Source organism: Giraffa tippelskirchi, chromosome 11 (assembly GCF_054371585.1).
Source record: "Giraffa tippelskirchi isolate mGirTip1 chromosome 11, T2T-mGirTip1v1.2.pri, whole genome shotgun sequence".
NCBI classification, from domain to species: Eukaryota; Metazoa; Chordata; class Mammalia; order Artiodactyla; family Giraffidae; genus Giraffa; species Giraffa tippelskirchi.
The window spans coordinates 76,894,228-76,915,724 of NC_137285.1; the positions used below are offsets into that span (position 1 = coordinate 76,894,228).

The 21,497-nt window shown below is 55.1% G+C and overlaps 2 protein-coding genes and 1 long non-coding RNA gene across 3 annotated transcripts in view; 2 read left to right on the forward strand and 1 right to left on the reverse strand.

The window, feature by feature from the left end:
- LOC145527590 (uncharacterized) overlaps nt 1–17,287 on the forward strand; it is a 123,839-nt gene extending 106,552 nt beyond the window's left edge. The window contains exons 2-3 of the mRNA XM_081545705.1: nt 16,071–16,383; nt 16,694–17,287. Coding sequence (XP_081401831.1) covers nt 16,071–16,383; nt 16,694–17,172 — 792 coding nt within the window. The 3' untranslated portion in view covers nt 17,173–17,287. The remainder of the gene's footprint in view (nt 1–16,070; nt 16,384–16,693) is intronic.
- Nucleotides 1,985–20,311, reverse strand: LOC145527623 (uncharacterized). Its single transcript, XR_014069788.1, has 7 exons — nt 20,043–20,311; nt 19,312–19,423; nt 14,911–15,136; nt 12,416–12,673; nt 7,284–11,796; nt 4,789–5,046; nt 1,985–4,169 (listed from the first exon to the last, which is right to left on the reverse strand). It is a non-coding gene; the product is annotated as an uncharacterized LOC145527623 (long non-coding RNA).
- LOC145527589 (uncharacterized) lies at nt 7,875–9,660 on the forward strand. The gene is made up of 3 exons (XM_081545704.1): nt 7,875–8,044; nt 8,444–8,756; nt 9,067–9,660. The coding sequence occupies exons 1-3, from the start codon at nt 7,910–7,912 to the stop codon at nt 9,543–9,545; spliced, it is 927 nt and encodes a 308-aa protein (XP_081401830.1). The 5' UTR covers nt 7,875–7,909; the 3' UTR covers nt 9,546–9,660.
- Nucleotides 20,312–21,497: the final 1,186 nt, after the last annotated feature.

A 21,497-nucleotide genomic window follows, 5' to 3' on the forward strand; every position in this document is an offset into this window, starting at 1 on the left:
AGCAGCATGGTCCTCGGAGCTCAGGCCCTGGCTGAACCCAGGCCTCCCCAGGGCTGTGGGCTGGGCCGTGTGGGTGTCATTGTGCCTGCACATGGCCTAAGGGGGGTGGTCGAGCAGTCAGAAACCCAGAGATTCCCTTGGGAAGTTTTGAGGAAGGGACCTCAGCACGAACCCCAGGAAATGATGTCACCTGCCGGCAACAGAACCCAACAGAACCCGCAATCCGGGTATCCAGGCCTCCAGAGCGGAGAGGAGCCCCCAGCCAGATCACTTGCTGCCAAGATGTTCTGCTGTTTGCCCCTGCCCAGAGGCCGGGGCCTCAGGAGAGCTCACAGGCAGTGTGCGTGGGCACCCTGTCGACGTTGGCTCAGGACACCCCCGAGAGGCCTCTGGCCCTTTGCCCGGAGAAACAGAAAGGTAACACGGGGAGCCCCAGGCCGGGCCAGGCCACCTCTCCCATGCCACCCGGAAACACCGGGTCCTTTGCCTGTGTGTGGGGATGCGGGTTTCTCGGGCTGTGTCTCCCTCAAGGAAGCCCAGGCGGATGTGGGGTCAGAAGCCTGTGGACAAGTTGTGTCCACACCCCAGGGGAGAGCAGGCTGGGCGGGATGGGGAGAGTGTGGGCAGCGCCGACCGGCCAGGCTGACCTCACACCCTCAGATGGGTCTCTTTCCTCCCGGGTGGGGATCTGAGCAGACACACGTCTCTGACCCTTCTGGGAAGAGAAGTTCGAGCAGGCAGAAGCAGCGGCTCCACTGGCCAGGCCCAGCTCGGAAAACTCCCAGCATGGCTGGCTGACGGTCACTGTCGTTGCAGAGCTTCCCACGTGATGAGGCCGAGGACGGGGACACCCCATCCAGCTCCCAGAGGGAGGGGTCGGAGCACCACCCGCCCGCCCGTGAGGCCCAGTGCAGGCTCCAGGTCAGCGTGCCCACGGAGGCATCAGCCCCACCGGGGGAGACGCGGAGGTGGGGAAGGCCTGCTGCCGAGACACCGCCCAGGATACAGCCGGCGGCCCAGTCTGAGGCTTCCACGGAGCTCAGCACACCCGGCTCCGACCCAGAGTCCAGAGAACCCCGGCCTCTGAGGCACCAGGAGGACCTGGAGCCCAGCACGCCACAGCACAGAGGTGAGGACGCTGGGGCTGGTGCACGGGAGTGTGTGGGGAGGGGTGCTGAGCTACACAGGGACGAGTCCTCGAAAGCTGCTGCTGGGCCTGCAGCAAGCGCTGGCCTCACACCCCCCGCCCCCCATCTTGCACACTTCAGTCCCAAAAGACATCTGACGCTGGGTATTCTTTGGGAACCTCTTGGAACGTTTCTGTCCCGGGGTACGCACATGCCAAGGCTGGCCTGTGGGCAAACTTTGCTTCTCCCCCAGCTCTAGCACTGGCCTCCAACTGGAACCAGGCTCCACTTCCCAGACCTGTCCCCACACAGGTGGTGGCTCCAGGTGCAGGACCCAGGGATCCACCGAGGGCAGATGGAGAAGCGAGACTTGCCCTCGCAGAGACACCAGGCCAGCTGGGTACTGGCCAGCACACCGGGCAGATCGGATCTCCGTGCCTGCAGGACCCCCAGCCCCAGGCACTGATGTCCCACCCCCTCAGCGAGAACCTCCACCTCCACGTGCACCTCTACCTGCTCGGGCTTTAGCAAGAGAACCCGAGGCAGAGGAAGAGTCACCGCCTCGGCAGGGAGAGCCTGCCCTGGCTCCCGCGCAACACCCAGATGCCCACGATGACTCACCCAGCCCTGCAGGGAGAAAGAGCCCCCGCTCTGGACAGAGACCCAGAGCCCTTACCGGAAACACCACGTCCAGGGGAGCGGTCGGCTCTGCAGCCTCCATCCCTGTCTGCTCACCGTGGATGCCGGCAACTCGGTCTGCCCCCAGGGGACATGGAGTTCCTTTCCCCTGAACTGCTTTGCATGTGGTTTGTTTCCACCTTTCTGGTGATGTTTTATTTTTTGTATGGTTTCCTGGATTTTTGTTGGTTAAGTTGGGATTAGTAAACTTTTTCATCATTGTTGCAATCTGGGAACACTGTTGTGTAACTCTGGTGATACTGTGTTACCATCACCACTTTGTAGTTTCAGACCCGTTCCATCTTTATGCCCCACCCCCCAACAAAGCCTGGATTCAAGGCAAGCACGCCCTGTTCATCCCTCCCCCCGATCCTGAACACAATTTCATCTTTTCTTTCTGCATTCCTTCCTATATTCTTGGTGTCCCCAATCAGTGACTCTCAGCGAAATGACTGAAGGAGTGTTTTTCGGACTCTCCACCTACTGTAAGACTCCATTGGAGAGTTCTCATTTTTATGTCATTTGAACTAGCCTTTGATAGCTGAAAGGACGGTGTACGTCCTTTCAAGATACCATGTGCCAAACGAAGCCCTTTTGGCAACTGCCATCATTATCTCCAGGCAGGCATTGCTGTTTGAAGGGTGACATCTCAGCCAGAAGGCAGAGGCTGAGCTCCTCTTGTTGCACCAGCTCCCAAAAGAAGCCAAGAAAGGGAGCTGGAACAACAAACCACCCCCATGCCCAGGAAAGCGTTCTTCATGACAGAAGGCTAGAAAATGACCCAACATCCTTGTGGCCCAGAACCACTCTAGAAAATCACTGTTCCATAAAAAAGAGAAACACATGGGAAGTTCCAAGGAGAGGCAATGCCCATGGCCAGTGTACTTGAGAGACGGCCTGACCGCTCCGGGGAAGACACGCACCGACGGAACCCCTTGGGAAACAGCAGTGATAGTCCTCACCGTCGTAAGGGTTTCCTCTGGGGACAACCTGCCCTGGGCACCACACGAGGGAGCAGACCGGCTTCTCTTCCTCTGCCCCCACACCATTCACTCATGAAGGCAGCTCAGGTGTTCTCATGCCCTGCCTGCCTGCCTGCCTGGCTCATCCGTGAGCTGTGACCACCTCCAGGCTAGGACTCCACCTTTTCCTCTCTGTGTACCGTGAATCTGCACACAGTGGGCTTTCAGAACCTTAGGAGACTTGAGCCATTCCCACTCGAGCCAGAACCCTCCCCAGGAAGGAAAACAGCTGTGGAGTCATTTTGGCCCCAGCACTGGTTCCGAAAGCCTGGCGGCTCCTACAGCCTCTACGGTGTGAAGAGGGAGGTCCCTTTTGACAGAGCTTTCCGGCTCTCAGATCTAAGCTGTTGTTTCACTGTCAGCTGTGTCTCTTCCGTTGCAGCCAGGTGGGCCACGCTGCTCCAAAGGAGCTCACAAGCTGAGTTTCAAGGGAGGACAGGGATGGCTACAACGTGCTGCAAACTGAGTGAGGGTCCCCACAATCCTCAGCAAAGGTCTGTGGTGTGCAAGTGGGGAGTAGAGGGCCCCCAAGTTCCAAAGGAAGGGAGGTAGTCGGGAGCTAAAGCCCTTGGCTGCTGTGGTAGCAGCTGCAGATGGCAGCCCGTCCACAGTGCACTTCAAATGAGGTCATATGAGCGGGACTCTGGAAATGGCTCCGAAATCGAGAGAAAGGGGTCAGGGTATGTGGGAATCCGGCGGGGGTGGGGGGTGGATGAAGGAAGGTGTCCCTCCTCTCTCCAGTGCAATTTGGTTTGGTGAGTCTCAAAGCTACCAGATGGCACTTCCCAAGTCAGGCCCCCGCAGGAATCAGGGTGGGCTGCCTGCCTCGGGCCCTGCCACAGGGACAAGCCACACCAGTGGCCTCCCTGAGCTCCAATGGCCGGATCTGGGGGGTTCTGTCTGGGTGCACACCTCCTTGCTGTGGCCAAGTTCCCCCCTTCTCTGAGCACCAGCTTCATCCTCTCGAATGAGGACATCAATTGCTACCTTGGCACGTTACTCTCTTCATCCTGTGAAGACTCATTAGGCTTATCCTACAATTACTAGCTGGCCCGAAGAGATATCTCCTGAATCCAGCTTAAGCTGGAGTCTCCCAGGCTCATCTGGCATGTCTTCCCTGAAGTCTGCCAAAACCCACACCCTTGCATTTCCAGGGACTCCCCTTAGCCAGCTGGGCAGAAAACCCAGCATGCTTCAAACAAGCTGACAGACAAGCGGGAGAGGACTCACGGGCAGACGGCTTCCCTCAGGTCTCGTGTGGAGCTCTGGGACCACAGCAGCAACGGGCCATCCCAGGCCCTGGGCTCAGCAGCGCCCTCATTCTCAGGCCGGCGGCTCTGCCCTGAGGGGAGCAGGAACGTCACCAACTGCCGCAGGCGGACCTCAAGCCCCTCCCACTGCTGGAGCCTGACCTCCCCCGGCCCCACCCCTTCCCCTACCCCAGCAGGACGAGAGCTCGTCTTCCCCTGGCTTCCAACGTGAGGCCCGGCCCTGGGCCCCGATTGGGCACTGCCCCAGCCCGGAGCCAATCACAGTGGCCAGGGAGGTGGAACGCACCGATTGGCCAGGGCCAGGTCATGTGACCATACTCCCCAGGAAACTCAAAGATTACCAAGGTTCTCTAAGAAACCAATGAACAAAATTATCCACTAAAGGCAAACCATAATTTTTAATGAGGCCAATGTCACAGAAAAAAAAAAATGCTCCACAATAAACTGCTCAAGGAAGCTACTAAATAAACTTTGAGAAAAGTTTAGTAGTTTTTTTTTTTTTTAAATAGGGTGACGGAGAGCTATACCTTTCCCATCTATGTGAATTTAGGTTTAAACTAGATTTCCCTTGGCTATTATATAAGACAAAAAAACCCACATCACCCACTTTCACTCCCCCCCACCCCCAAAATGTGTTTCAATCTATTGAATTTTTGTGTCCTCAGTTGTGTCTGATTCACGGCAACTCACCAACTCTACACAGCCAGGCTCTTCCGTCCATGGAATTCAGGGCAATTTTTTCTGTCCCAGTAAATGCCCACCCTGGGTGATCCAAAGGCAAGGGCTCCGAGGCTCCTGAGAGACTAACTCCTTTCAGCTGAGCACAGAGCTGGCTCCTCACTGGGATGCCTGTGGCCTGGGGCTCCCAGAGGGGAGAGCAGCACTCGCCCCACCGTGTGGTCACTGCTGGAAGTGCAGGCTGCTCCTCACTCCCCCTTGACAGTGTCCCTGAGGGCAGAACAGTGTGAATCGAATCAAGGTGGAAATGCAAACTCCAATGCAACCAACCTTCCCACAAGATCTCCAAAACCACTCAGGAACAGGGAATTGGAAACTGCAGGGGATGACATGAATGGAGATGGAGACTTGACACCTTACACCGAGTTCACTTCCAGTTATCCCTAGACAAACTTTCCATGAAAACTTGTCACAAATCTAGAAGAACAATGAGCAGAAACCGGACACGTGCTTTGAGTCTTCACACACAAAACTAAAAGGCAGTCCACAAAAAAAACCCAGAGAATACAGTGGACTTTGCAAAATCAAAGATATCTACTGTGGGAAAGACCTCATTACAAAAGCAAAAGACAGGTCATACATCGCGAGACGAATGAGTGGAAACACAAAGCTTATCAAGGATGTGTCTCCAAACAGACAAAGAACGCCAACACAACAAGCCTGTGAAAACTAGGGAAAGGTCTGAAGGGACACCAGACGGAGGAAGACACACACAGAGTATCCCGGATGATGTCCAGCACTGAGGGCCTGAAGAAACAACAGTCTAGTTGCACCCCCTCAGGCCTGTGTGACCGTGGATGAGGCCTCTGTTTCCCGGTGGCTCTGAGACATGGACAGGGAGGAAGGGGAAGAGAAGTCACTTGCATTTCTAATACTCACAGCAAAGTCTTCCAATGAGAAGGGAATTATCACCCCCACTGACAATGCCATTCACTGAAGTGATATCCACGAGTCCATCTACCCCAGAAGGGAAGGATGGACCTGTTCTCACAAAACGGCGAGAGATGGAAGGAGGAAGATCAAGCCCACACCAATCACTGGAAAGAGAAGCTGTGCTCAGGGCTTGAAAGAATTCCTATTGGGAAAATCATGTCACAGCCCCACATGGCAATCCACAGCTTCCATGCTATTCCTCCCAAAATGCCAATGCATTTTCGCACCGAACAAAGAATTGCAAAAGGGGTACGGAAACAGAAAAGAGCCTACATTGTCAATACAATCCGACGAAAAAGCCCCGATACGGACATCCAAGGTTGTGTGAAAGGAAATTAGACGACCAAACTAGGATCCTCAGGAGAGTATCGGAGGAGGCAATGGCGACCCACTCCAGTACTCTTGCCTGGAAAATGTCCTGGACGGAGGAGCCTGGTAGGCTGCAGGCCACGGGGTCATGCAGAGTCAGACACGACTGAAGTGACTTAGCCGCAGCAGCAGCAGCAGGACAGTATGCTATTGGGAATACAACAACACACACAGATCCAGATCGATGGAATAAAGTTGAGGGTCCAGAAACAAACCCCAGCATCCATGGTCAACTCATCTCTGACACAGACGGGGAGAATATCCAAATGGGAACAAGAAAGCCTCTTCAATCAATGTCCATGGGAAAACCAGACAGCTACATCTGAAGAACGCTATTGGGTTTGATCTCATACCACCTCAATATCGGGGAAAAACCTCACCCTAAAGACTGATGTCATGAGATAGCTAGAAAGAAGCGTAGGTCAAAGGCTCCTTAACATCAGAGTCTCCTTGCCATTTGCTGGGCGGAGGTCGAAATGGGTCTCTTCAAGTAAGGGAAAGAGGTAAACGAAGTACACCACTGGGTTTCCATCCAATGGAACCTCTTCACAACGGAGAAGCTAAGCATTCACAAATGCAAAAGATAGGAAACGGAACACGAGAGACTCCTTGCAAGTGGTGTATCTGAGAAGGGGTTCATATGGAAAGAGACGAAGAATGCACAGCACTCAGATTCCAAGAAACACCACCACCACCCTTGACCCTTCCCCCATGACCAACTCTGACCTAAAGCCTTTCTCTCCCTCTAACCTATCCCTAAAACATAACCCTCATCTAATCATATACATGTGCATCCCTAGCATCCATCCATCCATCCACACACGAGAGAGAAAGAGGAAGACACAGACGGAATTGAGAAAGGAAAAGAGAGGGACACAGCCAGAGAGAGACACGGAACCAAAGAGAGGAAAGGAGTCGATGGTCCAGACTTTTCCTCAATCTGTCTCGAAGGTAGAAGCAATGACAGCGCCCTTCCACCCCAGAAGGGGGAAAAGGACGGAAGGTTTGGAGAGGAAAAGACAAGAACGCAGGGAGCCATTAGAAGCTCAGCCACCCGCAGAAGCCGAGCTGGGACCCTTGAACAGAATCTCAATGGAAACAGAGGACCAGAAAGTTGGCTACTCTTTTCTATAAGAGAGGGAGACCTTCGAGTCTTCCTTTCGGTCCTCCAACTTGGATGCGGGGTCTCAAAACAGTCAGGAGGGGGAGTGCCTTTTCCTGGGTTCCACGGCGCATCCAGGCCTCGTTCTGCCCCATTCTGTGCTGTGTCAGCCCTGGATGGAATCTTTCTTTCTGAAGTCTCAGCGCACGAGCTCCACGTGATATCGGCCCCAGGTGGAAAGGCATGGAGCTGCTCGTAGGCCGACAGACCTAGGAAGCAGATGGGAGAATGACCCCCACTCTGCAGATGGAGAGACTGGGGCAACCCTGAGGGGCATATGCTTGTCCAGGGCCACACCACTTATGAGAAGAAGGAGCCTGGTCTGAGAGCAGCATGGTCCTCGGAGCTCAGGCCCTGGCTGAACCCAGGCCTCCCCAGGGCTGTGGGCTGGGCCGTGTGGGTGTCATTGTGCCTGCACATGGCCTAAGGGGGGTGGTCGAGCAGTCAGAAACCCAGAGATTCCCTTGGGAAGTTTTGAGGAAGGGACCTCAGCACGAACCCCAGGAAATGATGTCACCTGCCGGCAACAGAACCCAACAGAACCCGCAATCCGGGTATCCAGGCCTCCAGAGCGGAGAGGAGCCCCCAGCCAGATCACTTGCTGCCAAGATGTTCTGCTGTTTGCCCCTGCCCAGAGGCCGGGGCCTCAGGAGAGCTCACAGGCAGTGTGCGTGGGCACCCTGTCGACGTTGGCTCAGGACACCCCCGAGAGGCCTCTGGCCCTTTGCCCGGAGAAACAGAAAGGTAACACGGGGAGCCCCAGGCCGGGCCAGGCCACCTCTCCCATGCCACCCGGAAACACCGGGTCCTTTGCCTGTGTGTGGGGATGCGGGTTTCTCGGGCTGTGTCTCCCTCAAGGAAGCCCAGGCGGATGTGGGGTCAGAAGCCTGTGGACAAGTTGTGTCCACACCCCAGGGGAGAGCAGGCTGGGCGGGATGGGGAGAGTGTGGGCAGCGCCGACCGGCCAGGCTGACCTCACACCCTCAGATGGGTCTCTTTCCTCCCGGGTGGGGATCTGAGCAGACACACGTCTCTGACCCTTCTGGGAAGAGAAGTTCGAGCAGGCAGAAGCAGCGGCTCCACTGGCCAGGCCCAGCTCGGAAAACTCCCAGCATGGCTGGCTGACGGTCACTGTCGTTGCAGAGCTTCCCACGTGATGAGGCCGAGGACGGGGACACCCCATCCAGCTCCCAGAGGGAGGGGTCGGAGCACCACCCGCCCGCCCGTGAGGCCCAGTGCAGGCTCCAGGTCAGCGTGCCCACGGAGGCATCAGCCCCACCGGGGGAGACGCGGAGGTGGGGAAGGCCTGCTGCCGAGACACCGCCCAGGATACAGCCGGCGGCCCAGTCTGAGGCTTCCACGGAGCTCAGCACACCCGGCTCCGACCCAGAGTCCAGAGAACCCTGGCCTCTGAGGCACCAGGAGGACCTGGAGCCCAGCACGCCAGAGCACAGAGGTGAGGACGCTGGGGCTGGTGCACGGGAGTGTGTGGGGAGGGGTGCTGAGCTACACAGGGACGAGTCCTCGAAAGCTGCTGCTGGGCCTGCAGCAAGCGCTGGCCTCACACCCCCCGCCCCCCATCTTGCACACTTCAGTCCCAAAAGACATCTGACGCTGGGTATTCTTTGGGAACCTCTTGGAAGGTTTCTGTCCCGGGGTACGCACATGCCAAGGCTGGCCTGTGGGCAAACTTTGCTTCTCCCCCAGCTCTAGCACTGGCCTCCAACTGGAACCAGGCTCCACTTCCCAGACCTGTCCCCACACAGGTGGTGGCTCCAGGTGCAGGACCCAGGGATCCACCGAGGGCAGATGGAGAAGCGAGACTTGCCCTCGCAGAGACACCAGGCCAGCTGGGTACTGGCCAGCACACCGGGCAGATCGGATCTCCGTGCCTGCAGGACCCCCAGCCCCAGGCACTGATGTCCCACCCCCTCAGCGAGAACCTCCACCTCCACGTGCACCTCTACCTGCTCGGGCTTTGGCAAGAGAACCCGAGGCAGAGGAAGAGTCACCGCCTCGGCAGGGAGAGCCTGCCCTGGCTCCCGTGCAACACCCAGACGCCCACGATGACTCACCCAGCCCTGCAGGGAGAAAGAGCCCCCGCTCTGGACAGAGACCCAGAGCCCTTACCGGAAACACCACGTCCAGGGGAGCGGTCGGCTCTGCAGCCTCCATCCCTGTCTGCTCACCGTGGATGCCGGCAACTCGGTCTGCCCCCAGGGGACATGGAGTTCCTTTCCCCTGAACTGCTTTGCATGTGGTTTGTTTCCACCTTTCTGGTGATGTTTTATTTTTTGTATGGTTTCCTGTATTTTTGTTGGTTAAGTTGGGATTAGTAAACTTTTTCATCATTGTTGCAATCTGGGAACACTGTTGTGTAACTCTGGTGATACTGTGTTACCATCACCACTTTGTAGTTTCAGACCCGTTCCATCTTTATGCCCCACCCCCCAACAAAGCCTGGATTCAAGGCAAGCACGCCCTGTTCATCCCTCCCCCCGATCCTGAACACAATTTCATCTTTTCTTTCTGCATTCCTTCCTATATTCTTGGTGTCCCCAATCAGTGACTCTCAGCGAAATGACTGAAGGAGTGTTTTTTGGACTCTCCACCTACTGTAAGACTCCATTGGAGAGTTCTCATTTTTATGTCATTTGAACTAGCCTTTGATAGCTGAAAGGACGGTGTACGTCCTTTCAAGATACCATGTGCCAAACGAAGCCCTTTTGGCAACTGCCATCATTATCTCCAGGCAGGCATTGCTGTTTGAAGGGTGACATCTCAGCCAGAAGGCAGAGGCTGAGCTCCTCTTGTTGCACCAGCTCCCAAAAGAAGCCAAGAAAGGGAGCTGGAACAACAAACCACCCCCATGCCCAGGAAAGCGTTCTTCATGACAGAAGGCTAGAAAATGACCCAACATCCTTGTGGCCCAGAACCACTCTAGAAAATCACTGTTCCATAAAAAAGAGAAACACATGGGAAGTTCCAAGGAGAGGCAATGCCCATGGCCAGTGTACTTGAGAGACGGCCTGACCGCTCCGGGGAAGACACGCACCGACGGAACCCCTTGGGAAACAGCAGTGATAGTCCTCACCGTCGTAAGGGTTTCCTCTGGGGACAACCTGCCCTGGGCACCACACGAGGGAGCAGACCGGCTTCTCTTCCTCTGCCCCCACACCATTCACTCATGAAGGCAGCTCAGGTGTTCTCATGCCCTGCCTGCCTGCCTGCCTGGCTCATCCGTGAGCTGTGACCACCTCCAGGCTAGGACTCCACCTTTTCCTCTCTGTGTACCGTGAATCTGCACACAGTGGGCTTTCAGAACCTTAGGAGACTTGAGCCATTCCCGCTCGAGCCAGAACCCTCCCCAGGAAGGAAAACAGCTGTGGAGTCATTTTGGCCCCAGCACTGGTTCCGAAAGCCTGGCGGCTCCTACAGCCTCTACGGTGTGAAGAGGGAGGTCCCTTTTGACAGAGCTTTCCGGCTCTCAGATCTAAGCTGTTGTTTCACTGTCAGCTGTGTCTCTTCCGTTGCAGCCAGGTGGGCCACGCTGCTCCAAAGGAGCTCACAAGCTGAGTTTCAAGGGAGGACAGGGATGGCTACAACGTGCTGCAAACTGAGTGAGGGTCCCCACAATCCTCAGCAAAGGTCTGTGGTGTGCAAGTGGGGAGTAGAGGGCCCCCAAGTTCCAAAGGAAGGGAGGTAGTCGGGAGCTAAAGCCCTTGGCTGCTGTGGTAGCAGCTGCAGATGGCAGCCCGTCCACAGTGCACTTCAAATGAGGTCATATGAGCGGGACTCTGGAAATGGCTCCGAAATCGAGAGAAAGGGGTCAGGGTATGTGGGAATCCGGCGGGGGTGGGGGGTGGATGAAGGAAGGTGTCCCTCCTCTCTCCAGTGCAATTTGGTTTGGTGAGTCTCAAAGCTACCAGATGGCACTTCCCAAGTCAGGCCCCCGCAGGAATCAGGGTGGGCTGCCTGCCTCGGGCCCTGCCACAGGGACAAGCCACACCAGTGGCCTCCCTGAGCTCCAATGGCCGGATCTGGGGGGTTCTGTCTGGGTGCACACCTCCTTGCTGTGGCCAAGTTCCCCCCTTCTCTGAGCACCAGCTTCATCCTCTCGAATGAGGACATCAATTGCTACCTTGGCACGTTACTCTCTTCATCCTGTGAAGACTCATTAGGCTTATCCTACAATTACTAGCTGGCCCGAAGAGATATCTCCTGAATCCAGCTTAAGCTGGAGTCTCCCAGGCTCATCTGGCATGTCTTCCCTGAAGTCTGCCAAAACCCACACCCTTGCATTTCCAGGGACTCCCCTTAGCCAGCTGGGCAGAAAACCCAGCATGCTTCAAACAAGCTGACAGACAAGCGGGAGAGGACTCACGGGCAGACGGCTTCCCTCAGGTCTCGGGTGGAGCTCTGGGACCACAGCAGCAACGGGCCATCCCAGCCCCTGGGCTCAGCAGCGCCCTCATTCTCAGGCCGGCGGCTCTGCCCTGAGGGGAGCAGGAACGTCACCAACTGCCGCAGGCGGACCTCAAGCCCCTCCCACTGCTGGAGCCTGACCTCCCCCGGCCCCACCCCTTCCCCTACCCCAGCAGGACGAGAGCTCGTCTTCCCCTGGCTTCCAACGTGAGGCCCGGCCCTGGGCCCCGATTGGGCACTGCCCCAGCCCGGAGCCAATCACAGTGGCCAGGGAGGTGGAACGCACCGATTGGCCAGGGCCAGGTCATGTGACCATACTCCCCAGGAAACTCAAAGATTACCAAGGTTCTCTAAGAAACCAATGAACAAAATTATCCACTAAAGGCAAACCATAATTTTTAATGAGGCCAATGTCACAGAAAAAAAAAAATGCTCCACAATAAACTGCTCAAGGAAGCTACTAAATAAACTTTCAGAAAAGTTTAGTAGTTTTTTTTTTTTTAAAATAGGGTGACGGAGAGCTATACCTTTCCCATCTATGTGAATTTAGGTTTAAACTAGATTTCCCTTGGCTATTATATAAGACAAAAAAACCCACATCACCCACTTTCACTCCCCCCCACCCCCAAAATGTGTTTCAATCTATTGAATTTTTGTGTCCTCAGTTGTGTCTGATTCACGGCAACTCACCAACTCTACACAGCCAGGCTCTTCCGTCCATGGAATTCAGGGCAATTTTTTCTGTCCCAGTAAATGCCCACCCTGGGTGATCCAAAGGCAAGGGCTCCGAGGCTCCTGAGAGACTAACTCCTTTCAGCTGAGCACAGAGCTGGCTCCTCACTGGGATGCCTGTGGCCTGGGGCTCCCAGAGGGGAGAGCAGCACTCGCCCCACCGTGTGGTCACTGCTGGAAGTGCAGGCTGCTCCTCACTCCCCCTTGACAGTGTCCCTGAGGGCAGAACAGTGTGAATCGAATGAAGGTGGAAATGCAAACTCCAATGCAACCAACCTTCCCACAAGATCTCCAAAACCACTCAGGAACAGGGAATTGGAAACTGCAGGGGATGACATGAATGGAGATGGAGACTTGACACCTTACACCGAGTTCACTTCCAGTTATCCCTAGACAAACTTTCCATGAAAACTTGTCACAAATCTAGAAGAACAATGAGCAGAAACCGGACACGTGCTTTGAGTCTTCACACACAAAACTAAAAGGCAGTCCACAAAAAAAACCCAGAGAATACAGTGGACTTTGCAAAATCAAAGATATCTACTGTGGGAAAGACCTCATTACAAAAGCAAAAGACAGGTCATACATCGCGAGTCGAATGAGTGGAAACACAAAGCTTATCAAGGATGTGTCTCCAAACAGACAAAGAACGCCAACACAACAAGCCTGTGAAAACTAGGGAAAGGTCTGAAGGGACACCAGACGGAGGAAGACACACACAGAGTATCCCGGATGATGTCCAGCACTGAGGGCCTGAAGAAACAACAGTCTAGTTGCACCCCCTCAGGCCTGTGTGACCGTGGATGAGGCCTCTGTTTCCCGGTGGCTCTGAGACATGGACAGGGAGGAAGGGGAAGAGAAGTCACTTGCATTTCTAATACTCACAGCAAAGTCTTCCAATGAGAAGGGAATTATCACCCCCACTGACAATGCCATTCACTGAAGTGATATCCACGAGTCCATCTACCCCAGAAGGGAAGGATGGACCTGTTCTCACAAAACGGCGAGAGATGGAAGGAGGAAGATCAAGCCCACACCAATCACTGGAAAGAGAAGCTGTGCTCAGGGCTTGAAAGAATTCCTATTGGGAAAATCATGTCACAGCCCCACATGGCAATCCACAGCTTCCATGCTATTCCTCCCAAAATGCCAATGCATTTTCGCACCGAACAAAGAATTGCAAAAGGGGTACGGAAACAGAAAAGAGCCTACATTGTCAATACAATCCGACGAAAAAGCCCCGATACGGACATCCAAGGTTGTGTGAAAGGAAATTAGACGACCAAACTAGGATCCTCAGGAGAGTATCGGAGGAGGCAATGGCGACCCACTCCAGTACTCTTGCCTGGAAAATGTCCTGGACGGAGGAGCCTGGTAGGCTGCAGGCCACGGGGTCATGCAGAGTCAGACACGACTGAAGTGACTTAGCCGCAGCAGCAGCAGCAGGACAGTATGCTATTGGGAATACAACAACACACACAGATCCAGATCGATGGAATAAATTTGAGGGTCCAGAAACAAACCCCAGCATCCATGGTCAACTCATCTCTGACACAGACGGGGAGAATATCCAAATGGGAACAAGAAAGCCTCTTCAATCAATGTCCATGGGAAAACCAGACAGCTACATCTGAAGAACGCTATTGGTTTTGATCTCATACCACCTCAATATCGGGGAAAAACCTCACCCTAAAGACTGATGTCATGAGATAGCTAGAAAGAAGCGTAGGTCAAAGGCTCCTTAACATCAGAGTCTCCTTGCCATTTGCTGGGCGGAGGTCGAAATGGGTCTCTTCAAGTAAGGGAAAGAGGTAAACGAAGTACACCACTGGGTTTCCATCCAATGGAACCTCTTCACAACGGAGAAGCTAAGCATTCACAAATGCAAAAGATAGGAAACGGAACACGAGAGACTCCTTGCAAGTGGTGTATCTGAGAAGGGGTTCATATGGAAAGAGACGAAGAATGCACAGCACTCAGATTCCAAGAAACACCACCACCACCCTTGACCCTTCCCCCATGACCAACTCTGACCTAAAGCCTTTCTCTCCCTCTAACCTATCCCTAAAACATAACCCTCATCTAATCATATACATGTGCATCCCTAGCATCCATCCATCCATCCACACACGAGAGAGAAAGAGGAAGACACAGACGGAATTGAGAAAGGAAAAGAGAGGGACACAGCCAGAGAGAGACACGGAACCAAAGAGAGGAAAGGAGTCGATGGTCCAGACTTTTCCTCAATCTGTCTCGAAGGTAGAAGCAATGACAGCGCCCTTCCACCCCAGAAGGGGGAAAAGGACGGAAGGTTTGGAGAGGAAAAGACAAGAACGCAGGGAGCCATTAGAAGCTCAGCCACCCGCAGAAGCCGAGCTGGGACCCTTGAACAGAATCTCAATGGAAACAGAGGACCAGAAAGTTGGCTACTCTTTTCTATAAGAGAGGGAGACCTTCGAGTCTTCCTTTCGGTCCTCCAACTTGGATGCGGGGTCTCAAAACAGTCAGGAGGGGGAGTGCCTTTTCCTGGGTTCCACGGCGCATCCAGGCCTCGTTCTGCCCCATTCTGTGCTGTGTCAGCCCTGGATGGAATCTTTCTTTCTGAAGTCTCAGCGCACGAGCTCCACGTGATATCGGCCCCAGGTGGAAAGGCATGGAGCTGCTCGTAGGCCGACAGACCTAGGAAGCAGATGGGAGAATGACCCCCACTCTGCAGATGGAGAGACTGGGGCAACCCTGAGGGGCATATGCTTGTCCAGGGCCACACCACTTATGAGAAGAAGGAGCCTGGTCTGAGAGCAGCATGGTCCTCGGAGCTCAGGCCCTGGCTGAACCCAGGCCTCCCCAGGGCTGTGGGCTGGGCCGTGTGGGTGTCATTGTGCCTGCACATGGCCTAAGGGGGGTGGTCGAGCAGTCAGAAACCCAGAGATTCCCTTGGGAAGTTTTGAGGAAGGGACCTCAGCACGAACCCCAGGAAATGATGTCACCTGCCGGCAACAGAACCCAACAGAACCCGCAATCCGGGTATCCAGGCCTCCAGAGCGGAGAGGAGCCCCCAGCCAGATCACTTGCTGCCAAGATGTTCTGCTGTTTGCCCCTGCCCAGAGGCCGGGGCCTCAGGAGAGCTCACAGGCAGTGTGCGTGGGCACCCTGTCGACGTTGGCTCAGGACACCCCCGAGAGGCCTCTGGCCCTTTGCCCGGAGAAACAGAAAGGTAACACGGGGAGCCCCAGGCCGGGCCAGGCCACCTCTCCCATGCCACCCGGAAACACCGGGTCCTTTGCCTGTGTGTGGGGATGCGGGTTTCTCGGGCTGTGTCTCCCTCAAGGAAGCCCAGGCGGATGTGGGGTCAGAAGCCTGTGGACAAGTTGTGTCCACACCCCAGGGGAGAGCAGGCTGGGCGGGATGGGGAGAGTGTGGGCAGCGCCGACCGGCCAGGCTGACCTCACACCCTCAGATGGGTCTCTTTCCTCCCGGGTGGGGATCTGAGCAGACACACGTCTCTGACCCTTCTGGGAAGAGAAGTTCGAGCAGGCAGAAGCAGCGGCTCCACTGGCCAGGCCCAGCTCGGAAAACTCCCAGCATGGCTGGCTGACGGTCACTGTCGTTGCAGAGCTTCCCACGTGATGAGGCCGAGGACGGGGACACCCCATCCAGCTCCCAGAGGGAGGGGTCGGAGCACCACCCGCCCGCCCGTGAGGCCCAGTGCAGGCTCCAGGTCAGCGTGCCCACGGAGGCATCAGCCCCACCGGGGGAGACGCGGAGGTGGGGAAGGCCTGCTGCCGAGACACCGCCCAGGATACAGCCGGCGGCCCAGTCTGAGGCTTCCACGGAGCTCAGCACACCCGGCTCCGACCCAGAGTCCAGAGAACCCCGGCCTCTGAGGCACCAGGAGGACCTGGAGCCCAGCACGCCACAGCACAGAGGTGAGGACGCTGGGGCTGGTGCACGGGAGTGTGTGGGGAGGGGTGCTGAGCTACACAGGGACGAGTCCTCGAAAGCTGCTGCTGGGCCTGCAGCAAGCGCTGGCCTCACACCCCCCGCCCCCCATCTTGCACACTTCAGTCCCAAAAGACATCTGACGCTGGGTATTCTTTGGGAACCTCTTGGAAGGTTTCTGTCCCGGGGTACGCACATGCCAAGGCTGGCCTGTGGGCAAACTTTGCTTCTCCCCCAGCTCTAGCACTGGCCTCCAACTGGAACCAGGCTCCACTTCCCAGACCTGTCCCCACACAGGTGGTGGCTCCAGGTGCAGGACCCAGGGATCCACCGAGGGCAGATGGAGAAGCGAGACTTGCCCTCGCAGAGACACCAGGCCAGCTGGGTACTGGCCAGCACACCGGGCAGATCGGATCTCCGTGCCTGCAGGACCCCCAGCCCCAGGCACTGATGTCCCACCCCCTCAGCGAGAACCTCCACCTCCACGTGCACCTCTACCTGCTCGGGCTTTGGCAAGAGAACCCGAGGCAGAGGAAGAGTCACCGCCTCGGCAGGGAGAGCCTGCCCTGGCTCCCGTGCAACACCCAGACGCCCACGATGACTCACCCAGCCCTGCAGGGAGAAAGAGCCCCCGCTCTGGACAGAGACCCAGAGCCCTTACCGGAAACACCACGTCCAGGGGAGCGGTCGGCTCTGCAGCCTCCATCCCTGTCTGCTCACCGTGGATGCCGGCAACTCGGTCTGCCCCCAGGGGACATGGAGTTCCTTTCCCCTGAACTGCTTTGCATGTGGTTTGTTTCCACCTTTCTGGTGATGTTTTATTTTTTGTATGGTTTCCTGGATTTTTGTTGGTTAAGTTGGGATTAGTAAACTTTTTCATCATTGTTGCAATCTGGGAACACTGTTGTGTAACCCTGGTGATACTGTGTTACCATCACCACTTTGTAGTTTCAGACCCGTTCCATCTTTATGCCCCACTCCCCAACAAAGCCTGGATTCAAGGCAAGCACGCCCTGTTCATCCCTCCCCCCGATCCTGAACACAATTTCATCTTTTCTTTCTGCATTCCTTCCTATATTCTTGGTGTCCCCAATCAGTGACTCTCAGCGAAATGACTGAAGGAGTGTTTTTCGGACTCTCCACCTACTGTAAGACTCCATTGGAGAGTTCTCATTTTTATGTCATTTGAACTAGCCTTTGATAGCTGAAAGGACGGTGTACGTCCTTTCAAGATACCATGTGCCAAACGAAGCCCTTTTGGCAACTGCCATCATTATCTCCAGGCAGGCATTGCTGTTTGAAGGGTGACATCTCAGCCAGAAGGCAGAGGCTGAGCTCCTCTTGTTGCACCAGCTCCCAAAAGAAGCCAAGAAAGGGAGCTGGAACAACAAACCACCCCCATGCCCAGGAAAGCGTTCTTCATGACAGAAGGCTAGAAAATGACCCAACATCCTTGTGGCCCAGAACCACTCTAGAAAATCACTGTTCCATAAAAAAGAGAAACACATGGGAAGTTCCAAGGAGAGGCAATGCCCATGGCCAGTGTACTTGAGAGACGGCCTGACCGCTCCGGGGAAGACACGCACCGACGGAACCCCTTGGGAAACAGCAGTGATAGTCCTCACCGTCGTAAGGGTTTCCTCTGGGGACAACCTGCCCTGGGCACCACACGAGGGAGCAGACCGGCTTCTCTTCCTCTGCCCCCACACCATTCACTCATGAAGGCAGCTCAGGTGTTCTCATGCCCTGCCTGCCTGCCTGCCTGGCTCATCCGTGAGCTGTGACCACCTCCAGGCTAGGACTCCACCTTTTCCTCTCTGTGTACCGTGAATCTGCACACAGTGGGCTTTCAGAACCTTAGGAGACTTGAGCCATTCCCGCTCGAGCCAGAACCCTCCCCAGGAAGGAAAACAGCTGTGGAGTCATTTTGGCCCCAGCACTGGTTCCGAAAGCCTGGCGGCTCCTACAGCCTCTACGGTGTGAAGAGGGAGGTCCCTTTTGACAGAGCTTTCCGGCTCTCAGATCTAAGCTGTTGTTTCACTGTCAGCTGTGTCTCTTCCGTTGCAGCCAGGTGGGCCACGCTGCTCCAAAGGAGCTCACAAGCTGAGTTTCAAGGGAGGACAGGGATGGCTACAACGTGCTGCAAACTGAGTGAGGGTCCCCACAATCCTCAGCAAAGGTCTGTGGTGTGCAAGTGGGGAGTAGAGGGCCCCCAAGTTCCAAAGGAAGGGAGGTAGTCGGGAGCTAAAGCCCTTGGCTGCTGTGGTAGCAGCTGCAGATGGCAGCCTGTCCACAGTGCACTTCAAATGAGGTCATATGAGCGGGACTCTGGAAATGGCTCCGAAATCGAGAGAAAGGGGTCAGGGTATGTGGGAATCCGGCGGGGGTGGGGGGTGGATGAAGGAAGGTGTCCCTCCTCTCTCCAGTGCAATTTGGTTTGGTGAGTCTCAAAGCTACCAGATGGCACTTCCCAAGTCAGGCCCCCGCAGGAATCAGGGTGGGCTGCCTGCCTCGGGCCCTGCCACAGGGACAAGCCACACCAGTGGCCTCCCTGAGCTCCAATGGCCGGATCTGGGGGGTTCTGTCTGGGTGCACACCTCCTTGCTGTGGCCAAGTTCCCCCCTTCTCTGAGCACCAGCTTCATCCTCTCGAATGAGGACATCAATTGCTACCTTGGCACGTTACTCTCTTCATCCTGTGAAGACTCATTAGGCTTATCCTACAATTACTAGCTGGCCCGAAGAGATATCTCCTGAATCCAGCTTAAGCTGGAGTCTCCCAGGCTCATCTGGCATGTCTTCCCTGAAGTCTGCCAAAACCCACACCCTTGCATTTCCAGGGACTCCCCTTAGCCAGCTGGGCAGAAAACCCAGCATGCTTCAAACAAGCTGACAGACAAGCGGGAGAGGACTCACGGGCAGACGGCTTCCCTCAGGTCTCGGGTGGAGCTCTGGGACCACAGCAGCAACGGGCCATCCCAGCCCCTGGGCTCAGCAGCGCCCTCATTCTCAGGCCGGCGGCTCTGCCCTGAGGGGAGCAGGAACGTCACCAACTGCCGCAGGCGGACCTCAAGCCCCTCCCACTGCTGGAGCCTGACCTCCCCCGGCCCCACCCCTTCCCCTACCCCAGCAGGACGAGAGCTCGTCTTCCCCTGGCTTCCAACGTGAGGCCCGGCCCTGGGCCCCGATTGGGCACTGCCCCAGCCCGGAGCCAATCACAGTGGCCAGGGAGGTGGAACGCACCGATTGGCCAGGGCCAGGTCATGTGACCATACTCCCCAGGAAACTCAAAGATTACCAAGGTTCTCTAAGAAACCAATGAACAAAATTATCCACTAAAGGCAAACCATAATTTTTAATGAGGCCAATGTCACAGAAAAAAAAAAATGCTCCACAATAAACTGCTCAAGGAAGCTACTAAATAAACTTTCAGAAAAGTTTAGTAGTTTTTTTTTTTTTAAAATAGGGTGACGGAGAGCTATACCTTTCCCATCTATGTGAATTTAGGTTTAAACTAGATTTCCCTTGGCTATTATATAAGACAAAAAAACCCACATCACCCACTTTCACTCCCCCCCACCCCCAAAATGTGTTTCAATCTATTGAATTTTTGTGTCCTCAGTTGTGTCTGATTCACGGCAACTCACCAACTCTACACAGCCAGGCTCTTCCGTCCATGGAATTCAGGGCAATTTTTTCTGTCCCAGTAAATGCCCACCCTGGGTGATCCAAAGGCAAGGGCTCCGAGGCTCCTGAGAGACTAACTCCTTTCAGCTGAGCACAGAGCTGGCTCCTCACTGGGATGCCTGTGGCCTGGGGCTCCCAGAGGGGAGAGCAGCACTCGCCCCACCGTGTGGTCACTGCTGGAAATGCAGGCTGCTCCTCACTCCCCCTTGACAGTGTCCCTGAGGGCAGAACAGTGTGAATCGAATCAAGGTGGAAATGCAAACTCCAATGCAACCAACCTTCCACAAGGTCTCCAAAACCACTCAGGAACAGGGAATTGGAAACTGCAGGGGATGACATGAATGGAGATGGAGACTTGACACCTTACACCGAGTTCACTTCCAGTTATCCCTAGACAAACTTTCCATGAAAACTTGTCACAAATCTAGAAGAACAATGAGCAGAAACCGGACACGTGCTTTGAGTCTTCACACACAAAACTAAAAGGCAGTCCACAAAAAAAACCCAGAGAATACAGTGGACTTTGCAAAATCAAAGATATCTACTGTGGGAAAGACCTCATTACAAAAGCAAAAGACAGGTCATACATCGCGAGACGAATGAGTGGAAACACAAAGCTTATCAAGGATGTGTCTCCAAACAGACAAAGAACGCCAACACAACAAGCCTGTGAAAACTAGGGAAAGGTCTGAAGGGACACCAGACGGAGGAAGACACACACAGAGTATCCCGGATGATGTCCAGCACTGAGGGCCTGAAGAAACAACAGTCTAGTTGCACCCCCTCAGGCCTGTGTGACCGTGGATGAGGCCTCTGTTTCCCGGTGGCTCTGAGACATGGACAGGGAGGAAGGGGAAGAGAAGTCACTTGCATTTCTAATACTCACAGCAAAGTCTTCCAATGAGAAGGGAATTATCACCCCCACTGACAATGCCATTCACTGAAGTGATATCCACGAGTCCATCTACCCCAGAAGGGAAGGATGGACCTGTTCTCACAAAACGGCGAGAGATGGAAGGAGGAAGATCAAGCCCACACCAATCACTGGAAAGAGAAGCTGTGCTCAGGGCTTGAAAGAATTCCTATTGGGAAAATCATGTCACAGCCCCACATGGCAATCCACAGCTTCCATGCTATTCCTCCCAAAATGCCAATGCATTTTCGCACCGAACAAAGAATTGCAAAAGGGGTACGGAAACAGAAAAGAGCCTACATTGTCAATACAATCCGACGAAAAAGCCCCGATACGGACATCCAAGGTTGTGTGAAAGGAAATTAGACGACCAAACTAGGATCCTCAGGAGAGTATCGGAGGAGGCAATGGCGACCCACTCCAGTACTCTTGCCTGGAAAATGTCCTGGACGGAGGAGCCTGGTAGGCTGCAGGCCACGGGGTCATGCAGAGTCAGACACGA

Bases quoted from the DNA above. Each gene is read 5' to 3' on its own strand.
- LOC145527589 (XM_081545704.1), top strand. From the start codon at position 7,910: ATGTTCTGCTGTTTGCCCCTGCCCAGAGGCCGGGGCCTCAGGAGAGCT. The intron at 8,045-8,443 runs GTAACACGGGGA...CTGTCGTTGCAG, and splicing joins TTGCCCGGAGAAACAGAAAG to AGCTTCCCACGTGATGAGGC. The intron at 8,757-9,066 runs GTGAGGACGCTG...GTCCCCACACAG, and splicing joins CAGCACGCCAGAGCACAGAG to GTGGTGGCTCCAGGTGCAGG.